This window comes from Arvicola amphibius, chromosome X (assembly GCF_903992535.2).
Source record: "Arvicola amphibius chromosome X, mArvAmp1.2, whole genome shotgun sequence".
Classification (NCBI taxonomy): Eukaryota; Metazoa; Chordata; class Mammalia; order Rodentia; family Cricetidae; genus Arvicola; species Arvicola amphibius.
In genome coordinates this window covers 12651641-12669089 of record NC_052065.1, presented here as the reverse complement: position 1 = coordinate 12669089, position 17449 = coordinate 12651641, and the positions used below count along the sequence as shown (strand labels likewise).

The following is a 17449-nucleotide window of genomic DNA, read 5'->3' as shown; positions in this document are numbered from 1 at the left end:
AGACACACTTGAGTACACACACATGTGCACACACACGGACGCACACACATGCATGCAGCTTCTCCCCGGTGTTGATATCTTTATCCATCTACAGCCCAGCTGCAGACCTAGAATGACACTTAGAAACTTAGGAATGGCCTACAAAGCAGTCTCAAGGCCCATCCGGTACAGCGTAGGCCCTGATTCTCAGGAGAGCACAATTGTGCTCGCAACTGGTGTCCAGTATCCACTTTGGTTCCCTGCACAGAAGAGGAGAAGGAAAGAGGGCCAGTACCTGGAGAGGGACCTCTTAACACTGGCCGGAAGTGCCTCTGCACCGGAAGGAGATACATAAAAGTCAGCAGCAGTTAGGGTAGCTAACCCCCAGCTAGGCATGGGTTGGGCTTAGTGCCCAGAGCATGATGGGCACAATTGTGACCTTGGTCAATACATTGAGGTTTGCCCGGGTCTTTTTAGCAGTGTGAGAGACTTTGCAGCGTCGTTTCTCCTGGAAATGCTTGCAGTTGCTGTGGAAGCTTCCCAAAGTCACGAGGTGGAATATCTATTCACATCTATTCGATCCCTCCTAGGCCAAAGGGTCCAGGAGTATTAGATACCTTGGGTTATAATATCAGGTGCAGGTTGTAATTCATATACCTATAGCTCCCCATGTAAGTATAAAGCTAAGTGGTTTTCAGTATCTTCTCAGATTTGTGCAATTGCCACCATTAACCATCCCTAGGATACTTCCATCACATTAAGAGGAAACCCCATGCCCATTAGCAGTTGCCAACCTTGTCCCTGACTCAGCCTCTAGCTCTACCAGCTCACCTGCATGGGACCTGCACTCAGAGACATTTTCATGTCAATTGATCCTACAGTAACTGACCATTTTGTCTAGCATTAAGAACAAAATAGAACTTTGGTCCCAGTAAGTCTAAAGAATAATAGATGCCCTAGAGTTCTTTTGGCCTTTCCCTTTTTCTTATCACAACTATCTCTATATAGAGACAAAAATAGAAAGACAAATTGAAGTAGGGGCAAGGGAGATGGCCCAGCAGCTAAAGGTACCTGCATCGAAGCCTGACTACCAGAGTTTGATACCTGGGAGCCTCATGGTAGGAGGAGAGACCTGACTTCTGCAACTTCTTATTTGATGGCCACACTTGTGCCCTGGTATTTATACATGTTCACACATACACACACATGCACACACACGTACATGCACACACATACATGCAGGCAAGCACACAGTAGTAAAAAATTGAAAGAATAGTACAAAAAGTGACTCGGCTTTGCCAAGCACTGCTGTTCTTTCCAGTGTCAGGATAGCTTTCAAACACAGATCGCCCCTTTATCATAAACACAGCAGATAGTGTGCTACGGTTTGAGCATAGAACGGTTCCCATAGCCTCCTGTGGCTGCACACTTGCTCTGCAGCTGCTTTGCGAGGTACAGTGTGGCTAGAAGTGGGTCACTGTGGGGTGGGCCCTGTAGTTTATAGCCCTGATCAGCTTCTTCTTGGTTCTCTGCTTCCTGTTCCCCTAAGATGTGGCAAATATGAGCCACCTGCTCCTGCCACCAAGAAGCTGCCTCCTCCCAGCCACTTCCCGCCATGATGGGCTTCATTTCCTCAAACAATGAGCCCAAGCGAAGCCTCTCCTCTCTGCGTTCTTTTCTTTTGGGTGTGTGAGCACCAGTAAAAGTAGCGTAGGTGCTGTGCCCACTTCGCCACTGAGATTTTTGAAAGACGTACTTGCTATATTTTAGCAGTAATCTTGTGGTTATGTAACAGAGGTTCTTGATCATTTTTTTAAGGGAGGAGGGATCTAGCCTGGCTTGTGATTTGAAGGTACAGCCTGTTATGGCCAGGGTGGCAGCAGCTAGTCACATTGTATTCTTGGTCATAGAGCAGGCATAAATAAATGCTGGGTCCTAATATTCCTTCTCTGTTCTATTCAGTGCAAGAAACCATTCCAGGGTGTAGTACTGCCTGCATTGAGTTACATGGTTGTTTTTATAGCTATGTAATAGTCCCTTGTGTGTGTGTGTGTGTGTGTGTGTGTGTGTGTATCCTCATTCCTGTGGTTTCTTGCCACTCACTCATACATAGGCACTGTAGTTTGTGTGGTCCAGAGGCCGCAGACTTGCTTTGACATTTTACATACTTGTCTAAGTAAGGTAGATTCTTAGAAATAGAACTGCTAATCCAAAGGGGCAAGCCATTTGAATTTTGGTGGACAACGCCAAACGTGGCTCTTTCAGAAATGATGTTCTGGATGGCATTATCCAGTATGGCTGCCAGTATCTTGGTACCCAACTCTGCTCACATAGCGTATTATTAGTTTCCTTTAACATATCAGGCGGCTTACCTGTGGTATTTCTTCCTGCGAGCTCAGGTTGTTAGGCGTGAGGGCCGGCATCCTTTCTGGCATGACGGGTTTTCCATGAGAGCTGGTGTTGTCTTATGGAGACTGTGGCCTGTGGATTGACAAAGGCAGGAAATCCCAGCTCTGCTTTTCATGAGTGTCTCAGCCATTTTCTCGGAATTTTACTGTCCTCCACCTTTTATATTCTTATTCCCTGAAGAACCTGGAAACCCATCTTACGGTTGTGCTTCCTTCACATTCTGTCTTCTAGACTTATGAAGCACTTGGCCTTCTCCTAAAATTTTTCTTCTCTTGCGATTTTAGATATTTTAAAGACCTCTCTTTCTCTTTTTAATGTTCTGATATTTTTTTTCTTGCATTTGACATTTATTGGGAAATAAAAAGTCAAATAAAAGTCCAATTCTCCCTCTCCACCAGCTATCTAGTCATTCAAGGACTATTAAAACACCCATCCTCTCTCTACTGGTTTGAAACAACATCTTTTATTATATGCCAAGTTCCTCTATCTCCTTGCTGGTTCCTACTTTGAAAAAAAATCACAGAAGAGGACTTGGGAGATGCGCAGTGGGTAAGGCGCTCTTTCTGCTCAAGCATGATGACCTGCATTGAAGTTCCCCAAAGCCAGGCATGGCTCCATACCCCTGGAACCTTAGCATGTGAACGATAGACACAGAATGATCACTGGCGCTTGCTGATTGCCAGTCGAGCTCCAGGTTCAGTGAGAGACCCTGCCTCAAAATATAAGGTAGGAACTGATAGTGCGAGAACTTTGGTGGCTTTCTCTAACCTCTAGACCTAGGTACCTACAACACGGATGCGTATGTACACTGCATCACACATACAGAGAGACAGACAGAGAGACAGACAGACAGACAGACAGACAGACAGACAGAGACTAGACCAGAGTAAGTAAGTGACCAAGAGTAAAATGCTCTTTTGTTTACGACTCCTCGGAGCACTCTCTTCTAGCCACCCCTGCCCCCTCTGCTGGGAAAGACCAGCTCTTTAAGGGTATACATGTAGGAATTTGTAGCACCTCCTTTTTCTTTACCTTAAGTGTCTTCTATACTTCTTTGTCATGGTCCTATTTTGGAATGAGGTATTCTCCAACTGACAGTCCTGCTGTAACACCCTGGCAGGTAGTATGTGATATATACAGTGGATATCTTTGGTTTCTTTTGCTTAATGCAAAAAGTCATATTTCACTGGAGAAAATATCTATCTGGGAAGTCTAAGACTGATGTTTTAGAGAAAACTTTGGGGTGAAATCTTTTCAAGTAAAGCTTTGTCTTGCCACAGGAGGTCACTCTTGGGTAGTCTTTGAAGCTTAATTGAATTGATGAGGAACATAGACCAATAAGAAAGAAGCAACCCTATAGTAAATATATATACATACTTTCTCTTATGCTACACAAACCAGCAAGTAACTGATGTGGCTGGGGCTTTACCCGGGTCGCCTCAGTGCCAAGAGCCACATAGTTCACCTTTCTTTCCCGGGCCTCTGTGTCTGTCTACCTGCTTGTTTGCAGGGAGATTATGATCTTCAGCCTCGACTTCATGGACTTAGAACTTGAGCCACAAGTGGTAGTGTCTCCCATTGCAGTGCTGCAGACCAGGGCCCTTCCTGATCTTCAAAATAAATATGAATTATTTGGTATCTACATTTCACATAATTGCTCAAGTACCTTTTTTTAAAAAACAAAAACAAAACAAAACCAAAAATGCTGTCTCATGTTCTGAGAGACCTCCTTTCCCTAATCCAAGTTTAAAAGGTTTAACATGAAATTGGCATGTTTGTAGTATATACTTGAAGATGATTATGGGGCAAATTTTTTTTGCCTGCCTTCAAATTATAGGTTTCTTCTTTCAATTAACCGTTAAAGTAAGGAAGCTGTCGGTAGATAGACACCTTCAGAAGGGAAGGATGTCTGCTCGAATGACTAGAGTTTTGATTCCTACTGTGGATTTTTAGAGTTGAGCTTTCAGGTTGTATAGTTTGAACATATCTTCGTGCTGCCTTCACTGCGGAAGTACAATTTTAGTGTCTATAGACTCATAGCCTGACTTCATGGTGGATGCTGAGAATTTGGCTACTAATCTGACAGCTGTTCCTTTCTACAGGACCTATTTTACCTCTTTTAAGATGTCTGGTCTTCTGTTAATGAAATTGCTTGGGAATTCTTTCATTGCATTTATTGGTCAGAGTAGCATGTCTTCTAGTCATTCTGGAAAATTTTTTGAAGTGGGGTGTGTGTGTGTGTGTGTGTGTGTGTGTGTGTATGTGTGTGTCCAGAGGTCAGCCTTGGGTGTCATTCTATAGTAGCTATCTGCTTATTTTTTGTTTTGTTCTGTTTTGAGATGGGCTTTTTCACTCTGACCTGGAGTTCCCAGTTAGTCAGCCTAGCTGACCAGTGAGCCCTAGGGATCCTCCTCTCTCTATATCCTCCAGAACTAGAATAAGAAGCACACACGACCACACCCAACTTTTAGGCTGATGCTGGGGCTTAAACTCGGGTCTCTGTGTATACCTGGCAAGTGCTTTACCAGCTACGACATCTCCCTGGTCTCTTTTTTCCTCTTGACATACTACAGCTACTCCTGCCACATTATCACTCTGCCATTTGTGACTTGGAGCTCGTGAACTTTCTCTTTCGCTTTTTGTGTTATATTCTGAACTATACCATCATCTCATCTTTAAACTACTCTATATTAGATTTTTTCATTTTGTTAGCCACTGTGTTTTAAATTTCGACAAAGTTGAGATGTCTCATTTTCTATTGCTCAACTTTCTATTTTCTCAAGTCTTGATTGAACATTCTTCATTACCCTTTTATTATTATCCAGGTAATCCATTTTATTTCTTTAAAACATGAAACAATTCCTTTAGCCTCTTTTTCAGCTAATCCCAATGGCTCATTCTTTGGACTTACGTTTTGGTTACAACTGTTTCTGGCTTCCAGTTTGGGTGTCCTGTTATCCCCAATTATCACTTTAATGTCAACTCTCTGCTTGAGGGTTTTTGCTACATAATAATGGGAACTGAAATAAGCAACCATCAGGAGAGTGGAAATGTGGTATGTTCTAGTGGAGATAGTGGAATGTTCTAGAAAAAAACTGTCCTTCACCCAGAATCAGAAACAAGGCAGGGTAAATGTCCTTCCCATCGACTGGGGTAGCAGGACAGGATTTCATTGGTTGCTATGCTGGACAGAAAATGTGTGGCACCCCTGTATTACACAGGGGTTTCCCACTAGATTCTTCTTTCACATGGACCTAGGTTTAGTCTCTCAACATCACCACCCCAACAATCTCAGCAGCAAAGCAGAAGCTTAAGATTCTTAGGTGGTCAGACAAGATCTCCTGAGTAAATTGGGAGCATGGGGACCTTGGAAGACGGTTAAAGGGGAAGGAAGAGGCAGGAAGAGGAGCAGAGAAAAATAGAGAGCTCAATAAAAATCAATTAAAATTTTTTTAAAAGATTCTTAGGGGGCTGGAGAGATGGCTCAGTGGTGAGAATGCGCTTGCCATTCTCACTTTATACAATACCAGTACTGGATTCCCAGTACCCATGTCAGCTCCTAACTACCTGCAACTCCAATTCCAGGGGATCCCATTCCAAATTCTTGCACCCACGTGTATGACAGCATGTGCATGCGCGCACACACACACTGCTTAAACACTTATATTAAGACTCCTAGGAGAGCTTCAAAGAAAGGGCTTCCCTCCCTGCAGCTTCTCAGTTCTCACCTGCTCCTACCATCCCTGCTCTACTGTTTCGTTCCACCATTTCAGTTCCGGGATACATTTGTAAGGACAGTTGCCTCAAATTCCTGCATCATTTGCCTTTGCTGTTCTTTCCATTGGGATGGATAGTCAAGCTGCCTAATCTTCCCGAGGGCCAAAATGCAGTCTCAAATGTCATGGAGACCTGAGCTTAGATGCCAAGCACCCGTGTAGAAGTTGGACATGGCTGCACCTGTCTGTCATCTCAGCCCTTGGAAGCAGAAACCGGCAGATCTTAGAAGGGGTGAGCCAGGCAGCCTGGCCAAACTGGCAAGCACTAGGTTCAGTGAGAACTCTGTCTCAAGAGTGATACAGTAGAGAATGGTCAAATAGGATACTCCGTATCCTTGTCTAGCTTCTGCGCATGCATGAGCAAAGGCACCTACATGCATTCACACACACACACACACACACACACACACACACACACACACACACACGCAGCAAAAAGAGGTCTCATTTTCTTCGTTCATATTGGGTTTAAAAGGACCTGTGAAAATATTGGCTGGATAAGTTGTATAGAGTTCTTCTGTATGCTCGAGCAATTCTACTCTCAGATTAATATTCAAAAGATTTGAAGAACGGCACTGAACTATGTGTATGCCAAAGTGCATAGCAGTGCAATTCAATAGGTATGGGCTTCCCTTTTGGTTTTGTGACATGTTCTGGAACTAGACAGAGGTTAATAGCTGTGTTTTATTGTAAATACACATAATGCCATGAAATTATACACTTTAAGTGGTTTAAAAGATAAAATCTATATTCTATGTATTTTACAGTTTTCTGAACTGAAGGCCATGTTGAAAGTTTTCAGACTTGGGGCATGGTAACCTGGGTGGAAGACTAACTATGCCTGTTCATGCTGCCTTCTCAGTCACAGAAAGTGGGTTTTTTCAGACAATTGTCCACTTACTTTGTCCTGGTCTAAGTACATCCTCCTTTCTTGATTGCCATTTGAGGGAGACATAAGGGTAGCCCCATATTAAAAGGATATCTTTCATCCACTGCTTCCTAAGTTGGAGCCTATTTGTTTTAGTACCTCCATTTTTTTTTAACCTGAATTGTCTTGTGACTGATTATTATTTTAAAAATTATAATAGGAAGACCTTTAATATCACGTTGTATTTATGCATTGTTTTAAAAGGAGCTTCATCATCAGAGTGTGTTTCTAACAGACAAATCCAAAAATCCCATGGCCTCACTCACGATCCTGTCTTCCCTTTCTCTTTCGCTTGCGTGCTCGGGTTCTGAGTTAGCAACAATGAACAGCCACATTGGATGGCAGGGGAACTAGATTTAGGCAGGCATGGCCACCCTTCTGACATTATAAAACCCATTGTCACGTAGAAAGTTTACACCTGAGAATCTTGCAATTGAAGTTTCTTTTTAAATTGTGGTTTTTGTTTGCCAGTTCTATATATGCATAGAATGTGTATGATCAATCCTCACTCCCATCACCTCCAGTTCCTGCCCTGTTTCCTCTACCACATTCCCCTCCCAACTTCATGTGCTCTATTAAAAAAAAAAAATTATCTCCCAAGCTTGAGAGATGGCTTAGATGTTAAGAACACTGGTTGCTGTTCCAGAGGACCCAGGTTCTTTTCCCTGCACCCACATGGTAGTTCAGAACCATCTCTAACAGAGTAAGGAGGTACAGCACCCTCTCCTGGACTCCATACACACTGGATACACATGGTACATCAGGCAAACATCCATATGTATAAAACAAAAATCAGTAAATCCTCTTTTTAAATCTCGGGTTTTGAGCAAGTCCACAATTTTGGGTTGGGCCATATTCATAGTTGTCCTTGACAGCATGCAACCTACCAACTTGAGGTTGAGCACAGTTGGACAGGGTCTCCTCAGAAGCCTACAAATCGCCTGAATATGCTAACAAAGCCTTCTGTCCCTACCTTGGCTCCAGAAACCAAGCAAATAGTTAAGTGCTAAGTAACTTGTCTTAAGTTTCGCCTATGAGTTTTCAATGAACTCCCAGCTCCTAACAAATCGAGTAACAGTTTCTTAACCAGCAGTCTTATCCAGGTGCCAGGGTGCCCCGACATTCGCGACAAGCAACCATAGAGGCAGACTTCAGCAGCAGCACACTTTCCCACGTGGACTGCGTGGTGTATAGTCTCAACTATGCTTGCTGTCACCAGTGTGGCCTAACACTTTGCATTATCTTGAGGGTGGCTGCTTGCTGAGTTCCTCAAATATGTTTTACAAATACAGATTTTATTTTTTCCAGTGCTGGATATGGAACTTGGAGGGCTCACATATGCTAGTGGACAGTCTATGGCAGGGTTTCTCAGTGAGGGGCCTGCCTGGAGTTCACAAAATAGGCTAGCATGACTGGCCAGCAAGACCCAGGGATCTGCACGTTTCTGCCTCCCAAAAGCTACGATTACAAGCATGAGTTCTAGGAATGGAACTCAGGTTCTTATTCTTCCAAGGCAAACCATTTACAATTAAGCTATTTCCCCAGCCTAGGGCTGTGTTGCTATGTTCCTTTGCATCTTTCCACAGGGTTACATCAATTGCGGACAGGCTGAATGTGGAATTTGCTTTGATTCACAAAGAGAGAAAGAAAGCAAATGAAGTGGACCGGATGGTTCTGGTGGGTGATGTGAAGGACCGTGTGGCTATCCTGGTGGACGACATGGCTGACACATGTGGTACCATCTGCCATGCTGCCGATAAGTACGTGGGTTGGTTCAGGAAAGACAAGAAAACATCTCCTTCACAAAAATACATATAAAATTGTATTTTATTTGTTTATTTGTGTGTGTGTGTGTTTACATGTATACATGCTTGTGCGCACGAGTCGAGGAGGCATGTATGCTATGGTCCAGTCGTGGAGGTCAGAAGACAATCTTTGTGAGTCAATTCTCCCTTTCCACTATGAGTCACAGGGATCAGATTCAGCTTGTCAGGCTTGATGGCATTTACCCATGAGGCATGTAATATTTGAAATTGAGCCTATTTTTCTTAATTGTTGCTGATGACTTGGCAGTAGAGTTTTAGGCCTCAGAAGACTCTAGGCTCATTTTTTTTTTCTCAGTCCTCTTTTTCCCAGTAAGAAAAACAAACACCACCAGCAACAAACATCCATGGGCATTTTCATTCTCTAGGTTGGCCTTGCAGGTCGTTTTTGTAAAGGATCAGAGAACGTGTTCCCCTAGAAATCAGGTCCAGCAAGACAGAGGTTTTATTCGCTTGTTTGTACCCTTTCTGCTTTCAGCTCAACCTTTGGGCTAGTCTCGTTGCTCATGGGGCTTTCCAAAGGCTGTACTTGGCAGAGTGGGAGCCCCCCATTCCTTCGCCACACATGGCTATGGAATACAATTTGAGACGCTTGATAACATGTCATGTGTATTTTGCACTATTGGTTGAAATCAGTGGTTCTCAACACAGGACAGTTTTTCCCTAAAGATATCATTGCTTGTCACAATTAAACGCATGAGAATGTTTGATCGTGTATGAATCAGGGGTGCTACTGAACTTTCCCATGATGGACAAGATGGCCGCCATAACAAGAATTATATAGCTCCAAATGCCAGGGCTTATAATCCTTGATTTAATGGAACTCAGAGCATTTTGCTAACATACACAATTAAAAGACCGTAGTGTGGCCTAATAAATGCAAATGGGTTTTTGTCTCATTTTTATAGGGTAGACTTTTCATTAATAATTTTGAGACAATGTACAGTGTTTTAAGAATATTGGAGTATTTTGGGACACTTAATTGTTTTGAGACAGGACTTTGCTCAGTAGCTCTGGCTTGTTTTTACCTCACAGTCTTCCTGTCTTAGCCTCCCTAGTGTTAGGGTTACAGGTATGCAATGCCACTAGGAACTTTTTGTCGTCTGTTTTGCAGGCTGCTCTCAGCTGGTGCCACCAAAGTTTATGCTATCCTTACCCACGGAATCTTCTCTGGGCCAGCTATTTCCAGAATAAATAATGCTGCCTTTGAAGCCGTTGTTGTCACCAACACAATCCCACAAGAGGACAAAATGAAACACTGCTCCAAGATTCAGGTACTGTCCTCCCCTCCAGGCAGAGCCATGCAGCAAGGCTCCTACTGCAGACCCTTAAAATAGTAGCCAGCTTTCTGTTGGCTAAGAGAGACTGAAGCTTCTCATCACAATGGGCTAGCAGTCTTATTAGATCCCTGAAAAAGGCCAGGATCAAGAGGTCAATGGTCACTACTTGGAAAGAGCAAAGAAAAAGAAAGGAAGGAAGGAAATGGAAGAGAGAAAAAGAGAATGGGGCTGCAATGCTGTCAGTAGAGTGCTTACATAGCAATGCCTGAATCTGGGGTCTCCAGCCCCAGCACCCAATACAGTAGTCGTGGTGGCACTTTGCCTGTAATGCCTGTGCTCGAGAAGGTAGGTGCAAGGAGATCAAGTACTCATGGTCATCTTCAAATTTAAAAGCCATCCTAGAAGGGATGAGACAGTATCTCAAAACAAGGATTTTAACAGGAAACAGGAAACGATCTATGGATGGTACTTGGAAGGTAGAAGCAGGAGTACTGCGAGGAGACTGGCCCAAGCTGCACGTACTCTTGTCTCACAAACCAACAAAAAAGTAGCAAATAGCATGTTTAACTTTGTTGTTCAGGGTTGGCTTTGTAGCACGCGCCATTCCTACATATATAGTCCACTAAAAATGGGGTGGTCGAGGCAGCAGGCTATACTAAGCATATTTGGGGACCTACTTTTTCAGGTCCCTCCTGACTATATATATGCCCATATATACCAGACAACAGTTGTTATTTGAGCGCAAGGAGATAAGTTTGAAAATTGTCAGAGTAGTAGTCCCTTATGTTTTTAATGTATGATTAGTGTAGTGTAGTAACTGTGGCCCAAAGGCCAAATCTAGCCCACCTCTGTATTTTAAATAAAGTTCTATTGACACATACTCATGTTTCATTCCTGTGTTGGCCATGACTGCCTTTGCACCACAATGCAGAATTGAGTGTTTGATACAGAGATAACCTCAAACTTTTAACCTTCTAATATTTTTCAGGAAAAGTAGTTTGCTGACCCCCAAGTTAAAATAAGATCATGGTTGTGCTTTTATCATGACAGACACTCAATGTTTTTAGCAATTCTTGGGGTCAGTGAGATGGCTCAGTAGGTAAGCACTTACTGCACAAATCTGGAGATCTGAGCTCTATCCCTGGGACCCACTCAAAGGTAGAAGGAGAAAATCTGACTCCACAAAGTTGTCTTCTGACCTCCACATGTATGCCACGGCACATGTGTGCTTACCCCCCCAAACACACACACACTCACACATTATCTCTCTCTCTCTCTCTCTCACACACACACACACACACACACACTCATACAACTGATAATAATAATAACAACAGCAACAGATGAAAGAGTTTTAAAAATGTATTGGGCTGGCATTCCAAATTGAAGTGTAGTCAAGTAGAAAGATGGGCGGTGTAAAGATTTGCTTTATAATAGTTTATGAAAAACATTGCCATGTTTTATAAATTGGTACTTGGATTATAGTAAAGACTTAAGAAATAAAATGAACGTTGTAACTTTAAAAAATTATAGCCACTATCTTTTCTAACTAGGGACAAACCTCTGCCAATGAATAAAGAAAACTAGTTTGTAAGTAACCAGTGTCCCAAGATACTGTGGGTAACAGCAGCCCTGAGTAGCAAGACTGAAAATCTTCCCAGGGACTGATAGTAGTCACCTCGGCTGGCTGTGATGTCTTTAAAGCCAAACTCTACAAACAACTGAAGATTTTCAGTGTGGACACTCCCAAAGAAATGGCCAGAGGAGGTGTAACCAAAACATAGCACGTGGGTGCTGGAGAAGACATTCTTAGGCTTTCTGCCTTTTCAGCTTTTAAAGAAATCGAACTCACCTACTGCTTTTGTGTTTTGTGTTTTGTGTTTTCTCCTTGCTATCCAGGTGATTGACATTTCAATGATCCTGGCTGAGGCCATTCGAAGAACCCACAATGGGGAATCTGTGTCCTACTTGTTCAGCCACGTACCACTGTAGTGCCATGGGGTACAGAAGGTGGAGCAAGCCCCCTCCGACGTGTCACTGTCTCTGCCTGCCTGCTGTTTTAGCGTTAGGACTCAGCAATTCTAGGATGATCACTGGCAAAAGCTTCCAATCTATGTACACTCTAAGATTCCTTGTCTCCCTTTCTAATGTTCAAGACTACTGCTTTTCTCTTTTGTGGGGGCAGGGGAAGGTGGTGGTTATTTGGTCTTTAAGTGAACCATTGTTGATGAGAACTAGTCTTTTCCCTCATTCTTTTTTAGAACATCGAGGCAGCGACTTTTAAGCCTAAGATCCTATTGTGGAAATTTGTCGTATATATATATTTCCAGGTTGCCAAAGGTGACTTCAAATGAAAGCCTTCTGTGTAAATAGATCCTGATAATGCCTGTGGACATTAGGGTAAAATCCTAAATACCCTTGCCTTTGCAGTGAACCTTAGAAAATTTATACTGTCATGCATTTTGAATACTTTTTTGCTTTTTAGGAAAAACTGATAGCTGGGTTTATTTTATTATTGCCCTTAGTTGGAATTGGATTTTATTGAGCCTAAGATGGTCACTGACATATTGACTTTTCTTAATAAACATTATACGTAATGAAGACAATATAAGGCTCGATCACTTTTAATTTCCACTTTGAGCATATGTCACAACTGTCAACTTACCTGAAACTCCCAAAATTATGGTGAGGATATAGTCAGTGAGTTCCTGGTCACATCGATGTGCATCTTCATTTATCCCAGAGGAATTATTCTTTAGGTGGCACCTCATGTCCTGTCTATCATCTTATTCCCAGACTTCATCATTTTAGCGCTAGCCTATACTTTGCATTTTTCCTGATCATTTCTTGGCATAGATATCCGCCCAAAGAAAAACTTCTGGAAATCCCCTCACATTTTTTAGACTGATTATTATTTTTGCTTTTCACATAAATAAAACAGGGAAGTTGTAAGAGTGCCACCAAATGTGTTTATTCAAGCGCTGTTTATTGAGCTTGGATTAAATGTTCTTTGGCCTTTGTAAGCAGAAGTACTAAATCTCTAGTTCCTGACTTTCATCTCTAAAACTGTTAAAATATAGAGATAGGAGAGGCCTGAAAAACAATGGCCACAAGAGTAAATAGTTGTTCCATTAGGAGCATCTTCAAAAACTGGTCCAAATAGCATCATGAAGGAGAATTTCACTGAGGGTGGTGGTCTTGACAAAATTCTCTTTTAGCGATGTGTGGAGGCTCATACGGGTAATTGCAGCACTCAGAAAACTGAAACAGGAAGATTAACACAAGTTTGAGGCCAGCCTCGGCTACATATAGTGAGTGCCAGCTCAGCCTGGGCTAGACTTGAGCCCATGTGTTATGAAATAAAAACAAACAAAAAGGCAGTCCCCGGTAGCATCATTTAAAACGGCAAAGGTCACCCATTGACTGACTGATTATATGTATATTGGCAGACAACCTACCAAATTTCCCTGCCCCCAAAGAAGATAATTTGCTTGAGTACCTAAAGATTCGGAATGCTAAACAATCTCTCCCCCTTGGTAAATCTTAAAACTGGTAGATAAATTTCTAGCCCTCAATTTTTGGGGTAGAAAAATCCTACCCATCTGAGTAACCCACTTGGCTAGCACTCTAGAATATCACACTCCAGGGCAGCAGAAGTCAAATCAATGTTAAAAGTATCGTTTATGTTAATACGGAGACTGGCATTTTGACAATACCTTATTTGTAACTGTTTCGAAGAAAGTGGTCCCATCACCTGGGATACTCAGCTCTGTGATACATACTGTCTGTAAAGTCTTGGCTAGACATGTGTTAAAATCCTGTTTGACACTATGCAATTGTTAGTTTTGATGAGTATGTGATGTCTGTATTTCTTGGGGGGTTATGCCTGTGCTGAATGAAGACATTCCTGTGCACACCCACATGGAGACAGCTTGATGTATGTGTGCACATGTCTCAAAGCCTTGGCATAACAAAAGCCCGTTGGTCATCATTTTATCTAAGATATTTAAAGCTTAAGGGTGTGTACAATAGATCTTACAATAATGATTGTCAGACTTAAATCCCCTATATACAAACGTGTGTGGCTGACCTCTGAAATGAGAACTGATGTTTTCTGCCTTTACTTGGCCTGAGTTAGTGTTCCAGAGAACCACTGAGTACACTGCAGAGCTAATTAGACTGGACTGAGCCTTATACAATGGAGATAGAGACTTGAAATAGTTGACAGTTTCTGTTGGGCCAAAATGACGAAGGCTGTTTCCTGAGCAGTCTAAACCCAGGGCTCTCCTAATTCTCGCTGTTTGTGGTAAGGAAACGTAAGGGGAAAGTCACCAACAGATCAGCTTTGTCTGGCGCTATGAAAAGGGCCAAAAGGGAGAGCCAGAAAAACAGGCATATACCAAAGTTGTTTAGCCTCCAGCTAAAATTTTCCTATTTACCTGGTAGATGTTCATAGGCTAACTTTCCTTCGTGAGCTACAATGTCAATGACTAAGTTCATGAATATATTCTTTGCAGTGCTTGCCCTGGTTTTAGAGACTAGAGAATTTTGAGATCCTGTGACGTTTACTAAGACATTTCAATAAAATCCTGCTGACTACTTGGTTTCATAGTTTGTATCATTATTTTGGGATCATTTGCTTTTTGAGGAAGTGACCTATTGATGAAGTCACTGAAAATGTTTGTTACCATGTTACTAAGACCCGGCTTGCAAAAAACTAAAGGAAAGCCAGAAGTTAATTAAATGTACTCTTCACCACTTTGACGCTTCTGCTGTGTGAAGGGCTCGTTAGCTATCTTCTTTCAGAAAAACGTCACAACTGCTCCACATAGTGATCATTCTACATAGTAAATCTCCAATTAAAGACCAGGATGGCTGAGACGGGAGGTGCCACCAAGCAACCAGAGTTCAATCCCTGGGACTCGCATGGTAGAAGGAGAGAATTGTCCTCTGATCACCACATGCAAACTGTGGCACGCAGACGTCCACCCCCCCCCCCACCACGCACAGAGACCCATAAATCACTATAGTGTGTTCTGCATCTAAGCAGTGAAATTCAGTATCCATCTGAATTTGGATCGAGCGGTCCAAACAAGTACAGGCTACATAGAAGTTGTTCATGTGCGTTGGGTGTAAGACAGGAAGAAGCAAGACAGTCATGAGTTCAGCCTTTACGGAGATACAACCTCCTTGCCTGCTATTGTGGAAGCAGTAAGTACATGTTCTTCGCACACGCCTGTCTGAGTCACAGGTAGCACTGGGGCAAGAACAAGTAGATGCATGTGGGAATAGCTCTAAAGTGGGCTACAGAAATGGCACCTAGGGATGACTGCCTCATAGCCATGGAGACGCTGCTCCACTGGGGCCTGGTAGAATCTGGTTGTGCCCCAGCTCTCCACCACAGGCCCATCAGAAGTAAGAGTTGAAAGTGGTGCCCAGTTGAGTTCTGTGCCCAAAAGCTACACCAGCTGAACTCATTTTCAATTTTAAAAGCATGATAAAAATGGGAAATGAGAATGCCCCAAAATGGAAAGCAGTGGGAAGTGCCCTCATTCGGGAACGTGGCAATCTGGAGTCTGGTCCTGACATACTATAAGCACATTGTGACCTCACAATCAATTCCTGCACTTCTGCGAGACTTAAATGTCTCTGCAAAACTCATGTAAGAGAAGATGGTTACTGTAGCAGACCTTTTCTTTTGGGCCACCAACCAGCTCCCCAAATCATGACATGAAAACTTATTATTAGTTTTGAATGCTCGGCCTTAGCTCTTATTTTACTGTTTCTTCTTATCTACTCTTGCCTCGGGACTTTTTACTCTCCCCCCGCCCCCCCCCCGTATCTCTTACCTGCCTTCTTCATGTCTGGTTGGTGGCTGCCTGACTTCTGGCCCCAGGCGTGGCCCTTTCTCCCTCTCTCTTCTTTCCTTTCCTTTCCTTTCCTTTCCTTTCTTTTCTTTTCTTTCTTTTCTTTCTCTGCCTAGATTTATCCAATTCTCTTTGCCCAGCAGCCCCGCCTATCACTCACTCCCTTGCCTAGCTATTGACCATCCAGCTCTTTATTAGGCCAATTGGGTGCCTTAGGCAGGCAGGTGAAATAGATGCAACTCATCTTTATATACTTAAGCAAATACAGCAGAAACAAATGTAACACACCTGTACACAGTTAAAGTAATATTCCACAGCAGAAACAAAAGTAACCTATCTTTGCCTAGTTAAAATAATATTCCACAACAGGTTGCCCGTGCTGCAGCAATTTTATCATTGTACATTTACCTGGAATACTTGGACTCGTTGCTGACTGTGGTTCCAATTAAGGGAACGATAGAAAGTTGCTTCTCCGTCTTCCTCAATTAAGTGCCCAACTCACTGTAGTTTGCCTAGGACTTTTTCTCAGTTTTAGAACTGGAGGTCTGAGCAGGGTACTGGTGGTGCATGCCTTGAATTCCAGCACTTGGTTGGGGGGAAGGCAGAGGCAGGCAAATCTCTGTGAGTTCGAGGCCAGTCTGGTCTACATAGTGAATTCCAGGACAGCCTGGGCTACATAGAGAAACCCTGTCTCAAAAAAACAAAAAAAAGGATGAAGGGGGAGAGGAGAGGGAGGGAGGGGAGCAGAGAAAAATGTAGAGCTTGATAAAAATCAATAAGAACAAAAGAAAGGAAAAGAAGAAGTGGGAATCTGATATCTCTGGAAACTTCAATCCTGAGCAACTAGGAACAACCATAGTTCCTTCTAAGGCAGGAAGTTCTGGAGTCCCAGCGCTGTTTTTCAGAGAGGGAAGTACATGTAACTGATGTAGATGGAAGCTGGAGGGATTCGAACGTGGCTGGGGGCATTGTGGAGGAGGGTATGTGAGCACAGTGCATGCACTAGGCTGTCAAATGCACAGTTACAAGGGGTGTGAGTGTGCGCATGACTCAAAGTGAAGCAGAAGTCTGCAGAAGTCTGCGGAGAGCAAACTGTCTCCTATGTATGCATGGCTCAGTAGTAGGCATTTGTGGTGCTTTGAATGAGAATGCCCCCCAAAGACTTCCATATTTGAATGTTTGGTCCCTTGTTGGAGGAGGTGTGTCACTGGGGGTGGGCTGGTATTCTCAGTTAGCTTGTTCTCTCTCTCTCTCTCTCTCTCTCTCTCTCTCTCTCTCTCTCTCTCTCTCTCTCTCTCTCTCTCTGTCTCTCTCTGTCTGTCTCTCTCTCTGTCTCTCTCTCTCTCTCTCTCTCTCTCTCTCTCTCTCTCTCTCTCTCTCTCTCTCT

General features: G+C 43.0%; 1 protein-coding gene across 2 annotated transcripts in view; it reads left to right on the top strand.

The window, feature by feature from the left end:
- Prps2 (phosphoribosyl pyrophosphate synthetase 2) overlaps positions 1-14804 on the top strand; it is a 37231-nt gene extending 22427 nt beyond the window's left edge. For both annotated transcript variants that reach the window (XM_038316226.1, XM_038316225.1), the window contains exons 5-7: positions 8679-8852; positions 10030-10189; positions 12095-14804. In XM_038316226.1, the coding sequence (XP_038172154.1) occupies positions 8679-8852; positions 10030-10189; positions 12095-12187 (427 nt within the window). In that variant the 3' untranslated portion in view covers positions 12188-14804. The remainder of the gene's footprint in view (positions 1-8678; positions 8853-10029; positions 10190-12094) is intronic.
- Positions 14805-17449: the final 2645 nt, after the last annotated feature.